The following is a 15,922-nucleotide window of genomic DNA, read 5'->3' as shown; positions in this document are numbered from 1 at the left end:
GTTTGTAGATTTTCTGATGATGCCCATTCTAACTGGTGTGAGCTGATACCTCATTGTAGTTTTGATTTGCATTTCTCTAATAATTAATGATGTTGAGCAGCTTTTCATGTGCTTCTTGGCCAGCGGTATATCTTCTTTGGAGAAATGTCTATTTAGGTTTTCTGCCCATTTTTGGATTGGGTTGTTTGTTTTTTAATATTGAGCTGCATGAGCTCTTTATATATTTTGGAAATTAATCATTTGTCAGTTGTTTCCTTTGCAAATATTTTCCCCCATTCTGAGGGTTGTCTTTTCATCTTGTTTATGGTTTCCTTTGCTGTGCAAAAGCTTTGAAGTTTCATTAGGTCCCATTTGTTTATTTTTGTATTTATTTCCATTACTCTAGGAAGTGGATCAAAAATATCTTGCTGTGATTTATGTCAAAGAGTGTTCTTCCTATGTTTTCCTCTAAGAATTTTAGAGTGTCTGGTCTTACATTTAGGTCTCTAATCCATTTTGAGATTATTTTTGTGTATGGCGTTAGGGAGTGTTCTAATTTCATTCTTTTACATGTAGCTGTCCAGTTTTCCCAGCAGCACTTATTGAAGAGACTGTCTTTTCTCCATGGTATATCCTTGCCTCCTTTGTCATAGATTAGTTGAGCATAGGTGCGTGGGTTTATCTCTGGGCTTTCTATCCTGTTCCATTGACCTATATTTCTGTCTTTGTGCCAGTACCATATTGTCTTGATTACTGTGGCTTTGTAGTATAGGCTGAAGTTAGGGAGTCTGATTCCTCCAGCTCCATTTTTTTCCCTCAAGACTGCTTTGGCTATTCGGGGTCTTTTGTGTCTCCACACAAATTTTAAGCTTTTCTGTTCCAGTTCTCTAAAAAATGCCATTGGTAATTTGATAGGGATTGTACTGAATCTGTAGATTGCTTTGGGTAGTAGAGTCATTTTCACAATATTGATTCTTCCAATCCAAGAACATGGTATATCTCTTCATCTGTTGCTATCATCTTTAATTTCTTTCATCAGTGTCTTACAGTGTTCTGCATACAGGTCTTTGTCTCCCTAGGTAGGTTTATTCCTAGGTATTTTATTATTTTGTTACAGTGGTACATGGGAGTGTTTCCTTATTTTCTCTTTCAGATTTTTCATCATTAGTGTATAGGAATGCAAGAGATTTCTGTGCATTCATTTTGTGTCCTGCAACTTTACCACGTTCAATGATTAGCTCTAGTAGTTTTCTCCTGGCAACTTTAGGATTCTCTCTGTAGAGTATCCTGTCATCTGCAAACAGTGACAGTTTTACTTCTTCTTTTTCAATTTGGATTCCTTTTATTGCTTTGTCTTCACTGATTGCTGTGGCTAGGACTTCCAAAACTATGTTGAAGAATAGTAGTGAGAGTGGACATCCTTGTCTTGTTCCTGATCTTAGAGGAAATGCTTTCAGTTTTTCACCATTGAGAATGATGTTTGCTGTGGCTTTGTCATATATGACCTTTACTATGGTGAAGTAGGTTCCCTCTATGCCCACTTTCTGGAGAGTTTTTATCATAAATCAGAGTTGAATTTTGTCAAAAGCTTTTTCTGCATCCATTGAGATGATCATATGGTTTTTCTTTTTCAATTTGTTAATATGATGTATCACATTGATTGATTTGCTTATATTGAAGAATCCTTGCCTCTCTGGGATAAATCCCACTTGATGGTGTATGATCCTTTTCATGTTTTGCTGGATTCTGTTTGCTAGTATTTTGTTGAGGATTTTTGCATCTATATTCATCAGTGATATTGGTCTGTAATTTTCTGTTTTCGTAGTGTCTTTGTCTGGTTTGGGTATCAGGGTGATGGTGGCCTCAGAGAATGAGTTTGGGAGTGTTCCTTCCTCTGCAATTTTTTGGAAGAGTTTGAGAAGGATGGGTGTTAGCTCGTCTCTAAATGTTTGATAGAATTCACCTGTGAAGCCTTCTGGTCCTGGACTTCTGTTTGTTGGAAGATTTTTAATCATAGTTTCAATTTCATTACTTGTGATTGGTCTGTTCATATTTTCTATTTCTTTCTGGTTCAGTCTTGAAAGGTTATAACCTTCTAAGAATTTGTTCATGTCTTCCAGGTTGTCCATTTTATTGGCATAGTGTTGTTTGTAGTTGTCTCTTAGGATGCTTTGTATTTCTGCGGTGTCTGTTGTAACTTCTTTTTCCTTTCTAATTTTATTGATTTGAGTCCTCTCCCTCTTTTTCTTGATGAGTCTGGATAATGGTTTATCAATTTTGTTTAACTTCTCAAAGAACCAGCTTTTAGTTTTATTGATCTTTGCTATTGTTTCTATTTCATTTATTTCTACTCTGGTCTTTATGATTTCTTTCCTTCTGCTAACCTTGGGTTTTGTTTGTTCTTTCTCTAGTTCCTTTAGGTGAAACGTTAGATTGTTTATTTGAGATTTTTCTTGTTTCTTGGGGTGGGCTTGTATAGCTATAAACTTCCCTCTTAGAACTATGGGATGCTTTTGCTGCATCCCATAGGTTTTGGATCGTCGTGTTTTCATTGTCATTTGTCTCTAGGTATTTTTTGATTTCCTCTTTGATTTCTTCAGTGATCTCTTGGTTATTTAGTAACGTACTGTTTAGCCTCCATGTGTTTGTGTTTTTTACAGGTTTTTCCCTGTAATACATTTCTAATCTCATAGCATTGTGGTCAGAAAAGATGCTTGATATGATTTTAATTTTCTCAAATTTACTGAGGCTTGATTGGTGACCCAAGATGTGATCTATCCTGGAAAATGTTTCGTGCACACTTGAGAAGAAAGTGCAATCTGCTGTTTTTGGACGGAATGTCCTACAAATATCAATTAAATCTATCTGGTCTATTGTGTCATTTAAAGCTTGTGTTTCCTTATTAATTTTCTCTTTGGATGATCTGTCCATTGGTGTAAGTGAGGTGTTCAAGTCCCCCACTATTATTGTGTTACTGTTGATTTCCTCTTTTAGAGCTGTTAGCAGTTGCCTTATGTATTGAGGTGCTCCTATGTTGGGTGCATATATATTTATAATTGTTATATCTTCTCCTTGGATTGATCCCTTGATCATTACGTAGTGTCCTTCCTTGTCTCTTGTAACATTGTTTATTTTAAAGTGTATTTTCCCTGATATGAGTATTGCTACTCCAGCTTTCCTTTGATTTCCATTTGCATGGAATATCTTTTTCCATCCCCTCACTTTCAGTCTGTATGTGTCCCTAGGTCTGAAGTGGGTCACCTGGAGACAGCATATAGATGGGTCTTGTTTTTGTATCCATTCAGCAACCCTGTGTCTTTTGGTTGGAGCATTTAATCCATTCACGTTTAAGGTAATTATTGATATGTGTGTTCCTATGACCATTTTCTTAATTGTTTTGGGTTTGTTTTTGTAGGTCCTTTTCTTCTCTTGTGTTTCCCACTTAGAGAAGTTCCTTTAACATTTGTTGTAGAGCTGCTTTGGTGGTGCTGAATTCTCTTTGCTTTTGCTTGTCTGTCAAGCTTTTGATTTCTCCATCAAATCTCAATGAGATCCTTGCTGGGTAGAGTAATCTTGGTTGTAGGTTCTTCCCTTTCATCACTTTAAGTATATCATGCCACTCCCTTCTGGCTTGTAGAGTTTCTGCTGAGAAATCAGCTGTTAACCTTCTGCGAGTTCCCTTGTATGTTGTCATTTTTCCCTTGCTGCTGTCAATAATTTTTCTTTAATTTTTGCCAAGTTGATTACTATGTGTCTCGGTGTGTTTCTCCTTGGGTTTCTCCTGTATGGGACTCTCTCTGCTTCCTGGACTTGGGTGGCTATTTCCTTTCTGATATTAGGGAGGTTTTTGAATATAATCTCTTCAATATCTTCTCGGGTCCTTTCTCTCTCTCTTCTCCTTCTCGGACCCGTATAATGTGAACGTTGTTGTGTTTAATGTTGTCCCAGAGGTCTCTTAAGCTGTCTTCATTTCTTTTCATTCTTTATTCTTTATTCTGTTCCGCAGCAGTGAATTCCACCATTCTGTCTTCCAGGTCACTTATCCGTTCTTTTGCCTCAGTTATTCTATTGATTCCTTCTAGTGTATTTTTTTTCCAGTTATTGCATTGTTCATCTCTGTTTGTTTGTTCTTTAATTCTTCTAGATCTTTGTTAAACGTTTCTTGCATCTTCTCGATCTTTGCCTCCATTCTTTTTCTGGTGTCCAGGATCATCATCACTATCATTATTCTGAATTCTTTTTCTGGAAGGTTGCCTATCTCCATTTCATTTAGTGGTTTTTCTGGGGTTTTATCTTGTTCCTTCATCTGCTACATAGCCCTCTGCCTTTTCATCTTGTCTGTCCTTCTGTGAATACGGTTTTTATTCCACAGGCTGCAGGATTGTAGTTCTTCTTGCTGCTGCTGTCTGCCCTCTGGTGGATGAGGCTACCTAAGAGGCTTGTGGAAGTTTCCTGATGGGAGGGACTGGTGGTGGGTAGAGCTGGCTGTTGCACTGGTAGGCAGAGCTCAGTAAAACTTTAATCTGCTTGTCTGCTGATGGGTGGGTCTGGGTTCCCTCCCTGTTAGTTGTTTGGCCTGAAGCGACCCAACACTGGAACCTACCCAGGCTCTTTGGTGGGGCTAATGGCCGACTCTGGGAGGGCTCCTGCCAAGGAATACTCCCCAGAACTTCTGCTGCCAGTGTCCTTGTCCCTTGGTGAGCCACAGCTGCCCCCCGCCTCTGCAGGAGACCCTCCAACACTAGCAGGTAGGTCTGGTTCAGTCCCCTATGGGGTCACTGCTCCTTCCCCTGGGTCCCAATGCACACACTACTTTGTGTGTGCCCTCCAAGAGTGAAATCTCTCTTTCCCCCAGTCCTGCCAAAGTCCTGCAATCAAATCCCACTAGCCTTCAAAGTCTGAGTCTCTAGGAATTCCTCCTCCCATTGCCGGACCCCCAGGTTGGGAAGCCCGACGTGGGGCTCAGAACCTTCCCTCCAGTGGGTGGACTTCTGTGGTAGAAGTGTTCTCCAGTCTGTGAGTCACCCACCCAGCAGTGATGGGATTTGATTTTATGGGGATTGCGCCCCTCCTACTGTCTCAGTGCGCCTTCTCCTTTGTCTTTGCATGTGGGGTATCTTTTTTGGTGAGCTCCAGTGTCTTCCTGTCGATGATTGTTCAGCAGTCAGTTGTGATTCCAGTGTTCTCGAAACAGGGAGTGACAGCATGTCCTTCTACTCCGCCATGTTGAACCAAATCTGACTACGGTTTTAAGCAGAATTATGCACTGAGGCCAAAATTCATCAATGACCAATTGCTTTTTTATCAACTTTGTTGAGATATAATTTATGACCAAGATCAGTGGCCAATTTTAAAGTAGTTCTTTAAAACTTAAAAAGCAGTTTTGTTTTTTTTTTTGGATTTAGTTTCAGGAGGAAGGAAGTTGACTGGTAAATCCAGACATTCTGGGTGGAGATTTTTTGGTGAAATTCCCTATAAATGAACCAGCAGCTGCCTTCAGGTTTTGATAAAGGCCTCCGTGTTTGGAACACTGTGGGGTTCCTTCTCCCCATCTCCAGCTCTTTCTGGCTGGGTCCAGGTGGGTGTGAGAAGTGGTCACTGAAGCGACAGGAGTTGGGTGGAAATGCAAAGTGGGTGTGAAAGCATGAGGTGTACAAGGTGGCAGAGCTGAGCCCAAATCACATCACTGCCTCTCACTTGCTGTGCAAGCTGTAACAAGCTCCTGGGCATCTCTGAGCGTGCCTCAGTCTCCTCATCTGTAGAATGGCATCTGTCAGAAGACTGAGGTTTAAATAGCTAATGAGGGGACTTCCCTCATGGTGCAGTGGTTAAGAATCCGCCTGCCAATGCAGGGGACAGGAGTTCGAGCCCTGGTCCAGGAAGATCCCACATGCTGTGGAGAAACTATGCCCGTGGGCCACAACTACTGAGCCTGCACTCTAGAGTCCGCGAGCCACAGCTACTTAAGCCCTCATGCTGCAACTACTGAAGCTCACGTGCCTAGAGCCCATGGTCTGCAGCAAGAGAGGCCACTGCAATGAGAAGCCCATGCACCGCAGTGAAGAGTAGACCCTGCTCACTGCAACTAGAGAAAGCCCGTGCACAGCAACGAAGACCCAATGAAGCCATAAATAAATAAATTAAATAAATAAATTAATTAAATAAATAAATAAATAAGTAAGCTAATGCACCAAAAGCACCTGCACCGGGGCCTGAACATGGTAGTCACTTAATCAAATCTAATATTGTTTTTACAAGGCTAGAAACTTGCCAAACCTGCACTTCCTGGAAGTGTACTCCTCACCATGTTGTGCTCACTGCCCATTTCTAACTACCCGGGTGGCTCCCCCCAGGCTCTACCTGAGAGCTGTCACCCTGTGTTGTGACCCCAAGGCCCCGACCCACTTGTCTCTGAGCCCTACCTGGTTTTTCAAGCTCTGGATCTCTCTCTGTTGGGCATCGTCCTCTTCATGCAGAGCCTGAAACTTGGGCGGGATCACCCTCTCCTTCTGCCTGGAGGCGGCTGTTTCCAACAGCTTCTGCCTCAGGTTGGACACTTGGCTCTGCAGGCTTGCTATCACGGTGTCTTTGTATTTAGATTCAAGTTCAAAATCGGAGAGACGGCTGACTTCTTTTCCCAGCAGCCGAATTATTTCATCCTGGGTGGAGGCCAGATGGGAAATTTACTAGGTGTGGGTCTGGGTGTAAGGCTGAGGCCATTTAAAGAAAGACAGGAAAAATATGGTATCATTCTTTGGGAAGGTGAGGGCAGGCAGGGAGGGTAAAAGCAGACTTTCAAGGCTATCTCTGTCACGTGGAAAATCTCATAGAGACAAGAATTGGGTTAAAATGAGGTACTTGTATATAGACTCCTGTAATGGATGTCTATACCTCACAGGTACGGAAACTTTCCTTTCCCCAAGAATTAGACTTCCATATTAAGAACAACCATCCCACTTGGGAACTTTTGTTGCTAGAAAGTTTACTTAGAATGTTTTCATTTATAATATTCAGCCTAGCACACTGGGGACCTAGGAAGGGTAGTTAGGAAAATAACATTCTGTTGGACCACATTCTGCCTATAATGAGGGTTATTTGTTTTAACTTAAAACATTCTGAACTATTTGTTTTCCCTTTCCTCTCTTCTAATATTTCCTGCCTCTTTTGGCTATTCATGTATGAATTTTTTCCAGGTAACTCAATCTGGAAAGTAAATGAGACAGGAATAGTGATTTATTTGCATGGGCTCATGTAAACTTTTGGCTGGAAAAACAAAATTGCTGGCAGACTGTACCCACAGGTATAATTAACCCTGTCCTCCATCTCTCCAGTGAAAAAGCTCTGCAGCCAAAGAATTGGTTAGGTTTTCCAAAAAAGGAAAAAAAAAATCCCCCAAACTTCTCACCAGACGTTATCAATAAAATGTCAGAAAAACTGAAGAAGAAGAAGAAGAAAAAATTCCCCAGAGGCTTTTCCAAAGCAGTCATAGGAGGAGGTAAACGGGCAATTTCTGGGCCAGCTCATTCCCAGGGGAGCCGTCCAGTCAGCCTCACGACCTGCTAGCTCCGTGACCTGGGGCAGGACAGGGTCTCGCTCATGAGAAAGCCTGTCTGACATTGCCAGCTGCTGCCAGGGGCCTTCCTTTGGGTCCTTGTGAAAGTTGGTGGCAAAACTTCAAGAGAGAGCATCAGACATATTCCCTACTCCTGGGCAGTTTCTCCTGTTTCACCCTGTTATGATCAGCCAGGTGCTTATTCATTTTTCATGCAACAAACATTCATCGGGCAGCCACTAAGTGCCAGGCCCCGTGCCAGTGCTGGAATATAAGAAGTTTGCAGAGGGCAGTGGACAGCTGTGGGTTCTGCTTTCCTGCTGAGGGTCCCCTTGCCCTTCTTGGAGGGAGTGTTCCTCCTTCCATTTGGTCTGGGTAGGACTGTCAGTCATGTGCCCTGCTCCTTCCTGTCCCACCTCCCCATGTGCATGTGGCCCAAGCTGGTCAATCAGAGATTTCACACATCGATTACAGAGGGAGAGGATCTTGCCTTCTTTTGGATCATGTAGGCTTGTTTGCCTGAGTTTGTCTTTTCTAACACACAAAGCCAGCCTTATGTAGAAAGCCAGACTCTGAGGGAAACAGAGGGGAGAAGTTGGTAGTGGGGAGGTGTTCTTATGACATTATTCAAGCTCCTGGATCTAGCCATACCTGAAGCTAGTGGCCCTTTAAATTTTCCAATAAGATGAGCTAATCAATGCTCCCCCTCAAGCTAATTTGTTTATTGTCACTTGAAGGAGTCCTGGCAAGTCAGGGTATAAACGACTTATAAAGAGAAAGAATTATTTCTATTATAAATAGAAAAAATTATAAATGGCTTATAAACATTTTCTATAAATAGAAAAAATTATAGTGGTTGCACTATATTTCCAAGTTAAAATTGAGGCAGGTTGAACAATGGCTACAAATACTTTGCAGTTTTGCCATCCAGTCTATTTCCCCAACCTCTAGTCTGGGCTGGCCCCGTGACTAGCTTTAACCAACGGAATGGAGTGGAAGTGATGCTGCATGATCTCCAGGCAAGTTCTTACAGGCTGTGCAGCTTCTGCTCTGGCCCCCTGGGAACCCTGAGACCACCGTGCTGTGATGAAAAACCACATGCACAAAGGGGCGCACCAGTCCAGGCGTCCTGGCTGATGCCCTAGATGTGGGAAGGAGGCCAATGGAGACCGACCACCAGCCTGGCCAAGCCAGCGGCTTACTGAGGCCGCATGAGTGAGGCCAGGGGACACGAGCAAAGTAACCTTCCAGGTCAACCCATAGATTCTGGGGAATAATGAATTGCTGTTTGAAGCTGCTAAGTTTTGGGATGGCTTCTTACACAGTGATAAATACAGAATCTGAGTGTGGCTTCTCGCCCTTCTACAACATTTTTCAGAGTCTGGTCCCAGGATGCCTGGGTTGGAACCTCCTGCCTCCTGAAGGTTTGGATTTCCGTGTCTGACAAGAACCCCAGGTAGGTCTGCTCCTCACAAACTCTGAGAATTGCTGCAGGAGCAGGCCCTGGCCCTTAAGGAAAGCGAGATATTATAGACTGCTTCTTTTACAGTAACTTTCAAGTCGTGTCTAAGTGGGGAGAAATTGACCTGGGCCCTTCCCAGGATGGCTTGAATCCACCTGTTCTGCTCGCATCCCTGCTTTAAACCTCTCTGGCTCTTTAACGAGTCTCTTGGCCCAGGCCTCCCTGACTTCAGGGCTCACGTCCTCCTGCTAGGAACTTGTTTTTGCATCACTGTTCCATCACTGAAGGTTGACCAAGTGATTACTGTGTGGGAGTTAGAAGTACCCACTGAGAAGCTAACCAGACCTCGGTTTGAATCCTAACACTGCTCCTTGCACTGGGCAGCCTTGAACACATTACTGAACCTCTCTGAGATTCAGTTTCCTCATCTGCAAAGTGAGGGTGATAAAATCTATTTTGAAGATGGTGAAGATTAACGAGCTAATAAATGTCAAGTGCACAGGACATGGCCCAGCACACAGTAGGTGCTCAGTACCTTGTAGCTGTAGATGTTATTTGGGATAAAATGAGCAGTGGCCAAACCTGGCTGAATGTCTTGGGAGGAAGAGGTGGTTTCTTGGAAGTAGGAAAAAGGGACAGTCCTTGAGACACAGAGAACAAGAGGCAGTGGCAATCTCGCCAAGGTCCCTCTTGCTGCTGTAGCTCTGTGCTTCCCCGAGACCCCTCACCTTATCGTGCTGGGACAGGTCCTGGTCCACAAAAATTTCTCTGTAGGGCTCTGCCACAGGAATTTCCTCGGCCACTGATTTTTCGGACAGTTCCGCCGCGTTGGTCCACACTAACACACAAGATCAACAGAGAATGCAGAGGAGACTGTGAGTTTCCCCAAAGCCCTAAAGAATATTTTCAGATTCACCTTCCCATTCATGAGACTTATGCACTGAAAGCATTGCAGGAGGCCTGGAAAGGGTAAGAGCTGCCTCAGTTCTCTTCCCCAGCGTTAACTGCACTGAGGCCCTGTGCTGTGTCTCTTTCCAGACTTTTTTCTATGCCGCATAAGAGCTGAGGACCTTGGGCAAGTCATTTGCTCTCTCTAAGCCTTCGTTTCCACATACATAATTCAGGATCCCTGATAGTCTCTGCTATAAAGGGCTATCTGGAGATTAAATAGAATAATGATATAGAGCAGGGGTTGGCAAACTATGGCCCTGTGGCCAAATCTGGCCTTCTGCCTATTTGTGTAAATAAAGTTTTATTGCAGCATAGTCACAGTGATCATTTACATATTATTTATGGCTGCTTCCCAGCTACAAAGGCAGAGCTGAGTAGTTGCAGCAGAGACCATGTGACCCACAAATCCTAAAGTATTTACTATCTGGCTCTTTACAGGAAAAGTTTGCTGACCCCTCATGTAGAGCATTTAGCACTAAACGTTAGCTATATTTTTTTTATTGCAATCATATCTTTTCAAAAAACAAAAATGCATTTACATGACAGAGATTCTTATCCAGCTTACTTTTCAGCTAACAATATCAAAAACATCTTCCCATGTCAGTATTTGAGGCTGTACTGGGTTCTTTTCAAGGGTAGCATTGTGGTCCACTGTACAAGTGTGCCAAACGTGTTTAACTACGATCCACTCGAGAGACATTTAAGCTTTCCTAATTTTTTTCTTATTTACCCCAATATTACAAGGCCTGATTATATGACTTTTGGGGAGTATGGCATTGTGTTTGGGGGCCCCACTCTGGATCACATCAGACATCTCGCAATTCACTCACATCAACACTGAATACATTTTTTTTTATTGGTGTAGAAACGTTTGTAAAGATTTCTATAATTCTACGTGTGAGATCACTTGGGCCCAAGCAGCGTATTTTAAATTTCCAAGTGACTATGGTTTCTGGACAGTCACTGCACATTCTTATCTTCTTGTGAAGTGAGAAACTGAACAAATTGTTTTCAGTGGTGATGAAACTTTAATGAGTATTAACATTAATGATGAATGAAGCACGCACTGTCATGTTTGTGGACATTCATCATTTATTCATTTTGCTTCTGCATTTTTTATTTATGCATTTTAGAGTCAAAGATTCCTGCCCCCGAGCCAGGTCTCAAACCTGTTTGTGGACCCCAGAACCTCTAGTGGACATAGCTGATTGCCTGTGGTGCCCGGAGAATGCTCAGCCTTGCGTGTTGAATGAGCAGCCCTGGCCACGGTGTTTCCTGGGGCGCGAGGAACAGAAGGGCCTGGAACTTCAGCAGCTGCCCATTTTCTCTCCTTCCACCTCCCCAACTAGGTCCATGATTAGAAAACTTTTATTTGAAGCTCACTGCCCCCATCTGACTCTCTTGGATCCTGAGCAGCTAAGTCCTAACTGACTACAGCAGCAGTGCCTGATAGACAAATAATGGGAGCTACAGAATGCAATTTTCAATTTTCTAGTAGTCACGTTAAAAAGGTAAAAAGAAGAGATGAATTTTTTAATGATCAATTTTATTTAACCCAATACATTAAAAAAATATCATTTCAACACGTAATCGACAAAAAATATGGAGATATTTTATATTCTTTTTCTTCGAGGCATGAAGCCTTTGAAATCTGGGGTTTATTTTACACTGATTGTGCACATCAATTTGGAAACTTAATTTTCAGGAGGAAGACTTGATCTGTTTTCAGATTCCTCAAGAAATCGGCTCCCACTGGAGGATGGTACTGCCTGGCCTGTGTCGCCAGGGAGGGCCTCGGGGTCTGACCCTAACTGGGCCCCTGTCCAGTCTCAGCTTAGAGCTCTGGCGTCTGATGCCATCTCTAGGGGTGACTCCGGCTGCCTCTGCGACCCTGTCGTGGCTGTCTTGAGGGACGCTTCCCTGCAAGATGATGACCGGAGGGGGGACTTCATCAAACTTACAGAACAGGCTGATCGATGGGGTCCCTTTACTGGGGAAGGTGTGTTTACTCAAAGCCTTTGTGGGGCTAGAATTTGCTCTGAGACTCGCTTTCCTTACACCCAGGAAGGGAGGTGCTGGAGCAGTTACCCCTCACCCACCCCAAACTTCTTTACTGGCTACTGTTATTTATCAGAAAGAACCTAAGGGCCATGTATGAAGAAACTGGCTTAACTCTAGCTGCTGGATCCTTCGGAGGTCCCAGTGGGGAGAAGCCCCAGGGAGGGTCGGGAGGGCTGGCCGGATATGGGGATGCAGGCACTTTAAGAATTTTCGTGCATGAGCTGTTGGCCAAATGGCAGGGGAGTAACTTTAATATTTTAACAACCCCCAGCTGTCCTGGTGCGCTCCAATAATCACCAGTCTGCAGCAGGGGCAGTATGTGTGCACCTTAACTGTGTCTTTCAGACATTGTAAGTTGTAAATAAAAGTTAAATAACAATCATGGTTAGGTAATAACTTAAATTTTAAATATTAAAATTTTAAATTATTAAAATTTAAATTTTAAATATTAAAATTTTAAATAATTTAATATTTACTGAATGTTCGCTGTGCACCAGGCGCTGTGCTCAGCACTTACACGCAGGATACGATTCCGTCTTCATAACAACCCAGTGAGATAGGCATTATTATTCCCATCTCCATTTTATATGTGAGAGATATGAGGCACAGAGACGTCAAGTCACCTGCTCAAGGACACACAGCTGGTAAGTGGTAGAGTCAAGGGATGAACCTAAGTTTGTTGAATTCAGAGCCTATGCTTTTAACCACTATGCAGTCATGTATTGAAGTGGGAAGATGTTTATGACATATTATTGAATTTTAAAAATCAGGTAGGGAAGTCCTTGGCAGTTCAGTGGTTAGGATTCTGTGCTTCCACTGCAGGGGGCACAGGTTCCATCCCTGGCTGGGGAACAAAGATCCTGCAAGCTGAGCGGCACGGCCAAAAAAAGAAAAAAAAAGAAGGTTACCTATGTTAGGTTCATATGATCCCATTATTGGGAAAATATATATATATATATATGAATCAAGATGCTATTTTAATAAATCACTCCACATATTTTCTTTTCTCAGTAATTCTTCCCCACCTCCCATGAGCTCTTGCCGTTAAGATTTGGCCTTGGAGCTGACGTTTTATTGCCTTGTGGTAAAGGAAGGATGAGTATTAATTAGAACAGGGTGATTTTTCCCCCAGGCAAAATGATGTTTTGATTTTTGACAATGTCTGGAGACATTTTTGAGTACCACAGTTAGGGGGGGGGGTGGTGTTGCTACTGGTATCTCTGCTGGGTAGGAGTCAGGGATGCTGCTAAACATTCTACAGTGGACAGGACAGATCCTACAACAAGGAGTTATGCGACCCACCTGTCACTGTGCCAAGATTGAGAAACCCTGACCTGATCTGCAGTAAATAACTCCTTGGCTTTGGGTTTTCAAATAGAATTTTTCAAGTCTAAAGCAAGGTGACAGTCTAACAGTAAACCAATTTAATTGGAAGAGCCCAGCTTTGCTAAGAGAGGAAAGAGCTTTCTCGGAACCCTTAAAAAGAGGTGTTTTCTGTCAAGAGACAGCATGGAGGACTGGAGCACAGAGTATTCTCTAAAGCGTGGAGTAGAGAGGCCCAGACAGAAAGGAACTCCCCATGACACGGGAAGGTGAAAGTCCTTTTCTGAGGATGGGGAGAGAGTCAGGGGAATGAGGGCAAACGTTTGGAAACATGAGACCTGGCTGAGAGGCTGAGGAGATAGAGCCCAGGTAGATGTGAGGGACTCTAAGCCATACGACTCATCCTTCATTTCTCCATGGGGGGATGCAAGTCCTTTAGAGAAGCCCCAAGTTCAACATGGCACTGGAGAAACCGGTGATTACAGTGGAAAAATTTAAATGGCGGAGTGAAAAAAAGAAAAGAAACAGCCCATGTGCCATGTATCCAAAGGACGCATTAAAAAACAACCCCAAAAACCCTGTATATATGTTCATAAAACAGAACATGATCCATACAACAAAATGAATGAATCTCAGAAATACTATGCTGAGTGAAAAAAGCCTTGCACAGAGGAATATGTACTACATGGTTCTGTGTACTTGAGATTCTAGAACAGGAATATCTAATCCCTGGCGGGAAAAGAGTTCAGAAGAGTGGGTGCCTCTGGGGCCTGGGGCTGGGAATTGACTGGGGAGGGACATGAGGGAACTTTGTGCGGTGATGGTAATGTTCTATATCTTGATAGGAGTTTGGGTTACATAGGTGTACACGACCGTCAAAACTCAATGAGCACACTCAAGATCTACACCTTTCATGGTGTGGTAGCCAGTCTCCAAGATGGCCCCACTGATTCTTGTCTCCTGGTATTCAGACCCTTGCATCATCCTCTCCAATACTGGATGGACTTTATATTAGTTAGCTGGGGCTGCCACAACAAAACACCACAGGAGGTCTTAACAAAAGAAATTCATTTTCTCACAGTTCTGGAGGCTGGAAGTCCAAGATCAAGGTGTGGGCAGGGTTAGGCCTCTCTCCTTGGCTTGCAGACGGCCACCTTCCTGCTGTGTCCTCACATGCCCTTTTCTCTGTGCACATGCATCCCTGGCGTATCTCTCTCTCTTCTTACAAGGACACCAGCCCTTGGATTAGGGCCCACCCAATCATCTCATTTGAACTTACTCATCTATTTCAATACACTATCTCCAAATATGGTCACATTCTGCGATATTGGGATTGAGGCCTCAGCATATGCATTTTGGGGGAATGCAATTCAGTCCGTAACAAAGCTCCTCTATGTAACCAAGGATATTGCAGAAATGACACAGTTTGATTCCTGAGCTTAGATCCTAGAAGACATTGCAGCTTCTGCCTCACTCTCTAGGACCACTTGTCTGGAGGAGCTGGCAGCTTGAGGATGCTCAAGCAACGTATGGAGAGGTGCACTTAGTGAAGAACTGAGGCCTCTTACCAAAAGGCATGGGAGTGACCCATCCTGGAGGTGGGTCCTGCAGCCCCAGACAAGCCTCCAGAGGACCACAGCCCAGCCACCACCATGACTCCCACCTCATGGACAATCCTGAGCAAGAATCCCCCAGCTAAGCCATTCCCAACTTCCTGACTCAGAGAAACTATGAGATAATAAATGGTTACTGTTGTTTTAGGCCATTACATCCTGCAGTAATTTGTTATGCAACAATAAGTAGCAAATACAGGTTTGGGCACCACGAGTGGTGCAAAATTTAACAAAAACCCTAAAATGTGGTGTGGTTTGGGATGGAACAGTGGCCAGAAGCTGGAGGACTTTGGCCAAGAGTCTTTGAGAAAGCCTGAATAGTCTTAGTAGAAGCCCGATGGCCTTTGAGGAGGCCGTGAGGGAAGGGTTCCAGGAAACTGAGGAAAATGCTACTGGGGTTAAGGGATCCTTGTTAGGTGGTGGCAGAAGGTTTCCTAACAAATTGCCTGTGGTCATGAGTAAGGTAGAAAATGTTTGTGATGAGGCTGAGTGGACAAGCTAAAGAGAGTCCCAGACAAACTCTTGAAAGGTGCTGCCTGGTTACTTCTTGCTACTTATAGTGAAATGTGAGGGGGAGAGACAGTTAAAGGAAGGGCTGTTAAATCAGGGCAATGTTCTGGGCTTGAAAATTCCCTGCCTCTCCAGGTGGCAAATGAAATGTAAGAAACAGGTTCTGGGCAAAGATCAAATCAACGGCACTCTCAAGAAAACACAGTCCAGAGAAGAAGCTGAGGGTGTGGTTGTAAAATCCTTTGTTAAGAATACAGATCCAGGGCAGTGTCCAAGAGAACCCTTCGGTCAAAGAACTGGGCTTCTAAGAAGCTTCTGTCCTTTGTCAGTCTTTGCAGAAGCCCGTGGTGGAAGGGCTTGTGACAAAAAAGTCTGTGGGCGTGGGTTTTGCTTAATAGGATGAACCCCAATAAGAAGCACTGCCAACTCAGACTGACAGAGACCCACAAAAGTCAAAGAAGCGTCTGGACC

The 15,922-nt window shown here is 43.5% G+C and overlaps 1 protein-coding gene across 1 annotated transcript in view; it reads right to left on the bottom strand.

Annotated features, from left to right (window-relative positions):
• The window catches only part of LOC132477573 (forkhead-associated domain-containing protein 1-like), a 78,848-nt gene that overhangs the window by 32,347 nt on the left and 30,579 nt on the right, over nucleotides 1-15,922 (bottom strand). The window contains exons 4-5 of the mRNA XM_060080004.1: nucleotides 9,722-9,831; nucleotides 6,402-6,638 (exon numbers count right to left, since the gene is read on the bottom strand). Coding sequence (XP_059935987.1) covers nucleotides 6,402-6,638; nucleotides 9,722-9,831 — 347 coding nt within the window. The remainder of the gene's footprint in view (nucleotides 1-6,401; nucleotides 6,639-9,721; nucleotides 9,832-15,922) is intronic.

Source organism: Mesoplodon densirostris, chromosome 2, assembly GCF_025265405.1.
Source record: "Mesoplodon densirostris isolate mMesDen1 chromosome 2, mMesDen1 primary haplotype, whole genome shotgun sequence".
Lineage (NCBI taxonomy): Eukaryota > Metazoa > Chordata > Mammalia > Artiodactyla > Ziphiidae > Mesoplodon > Mesoplodon densirostris.
This window is presented reverse-complemented; position numbering and strand designations above follow the sequence as displayed.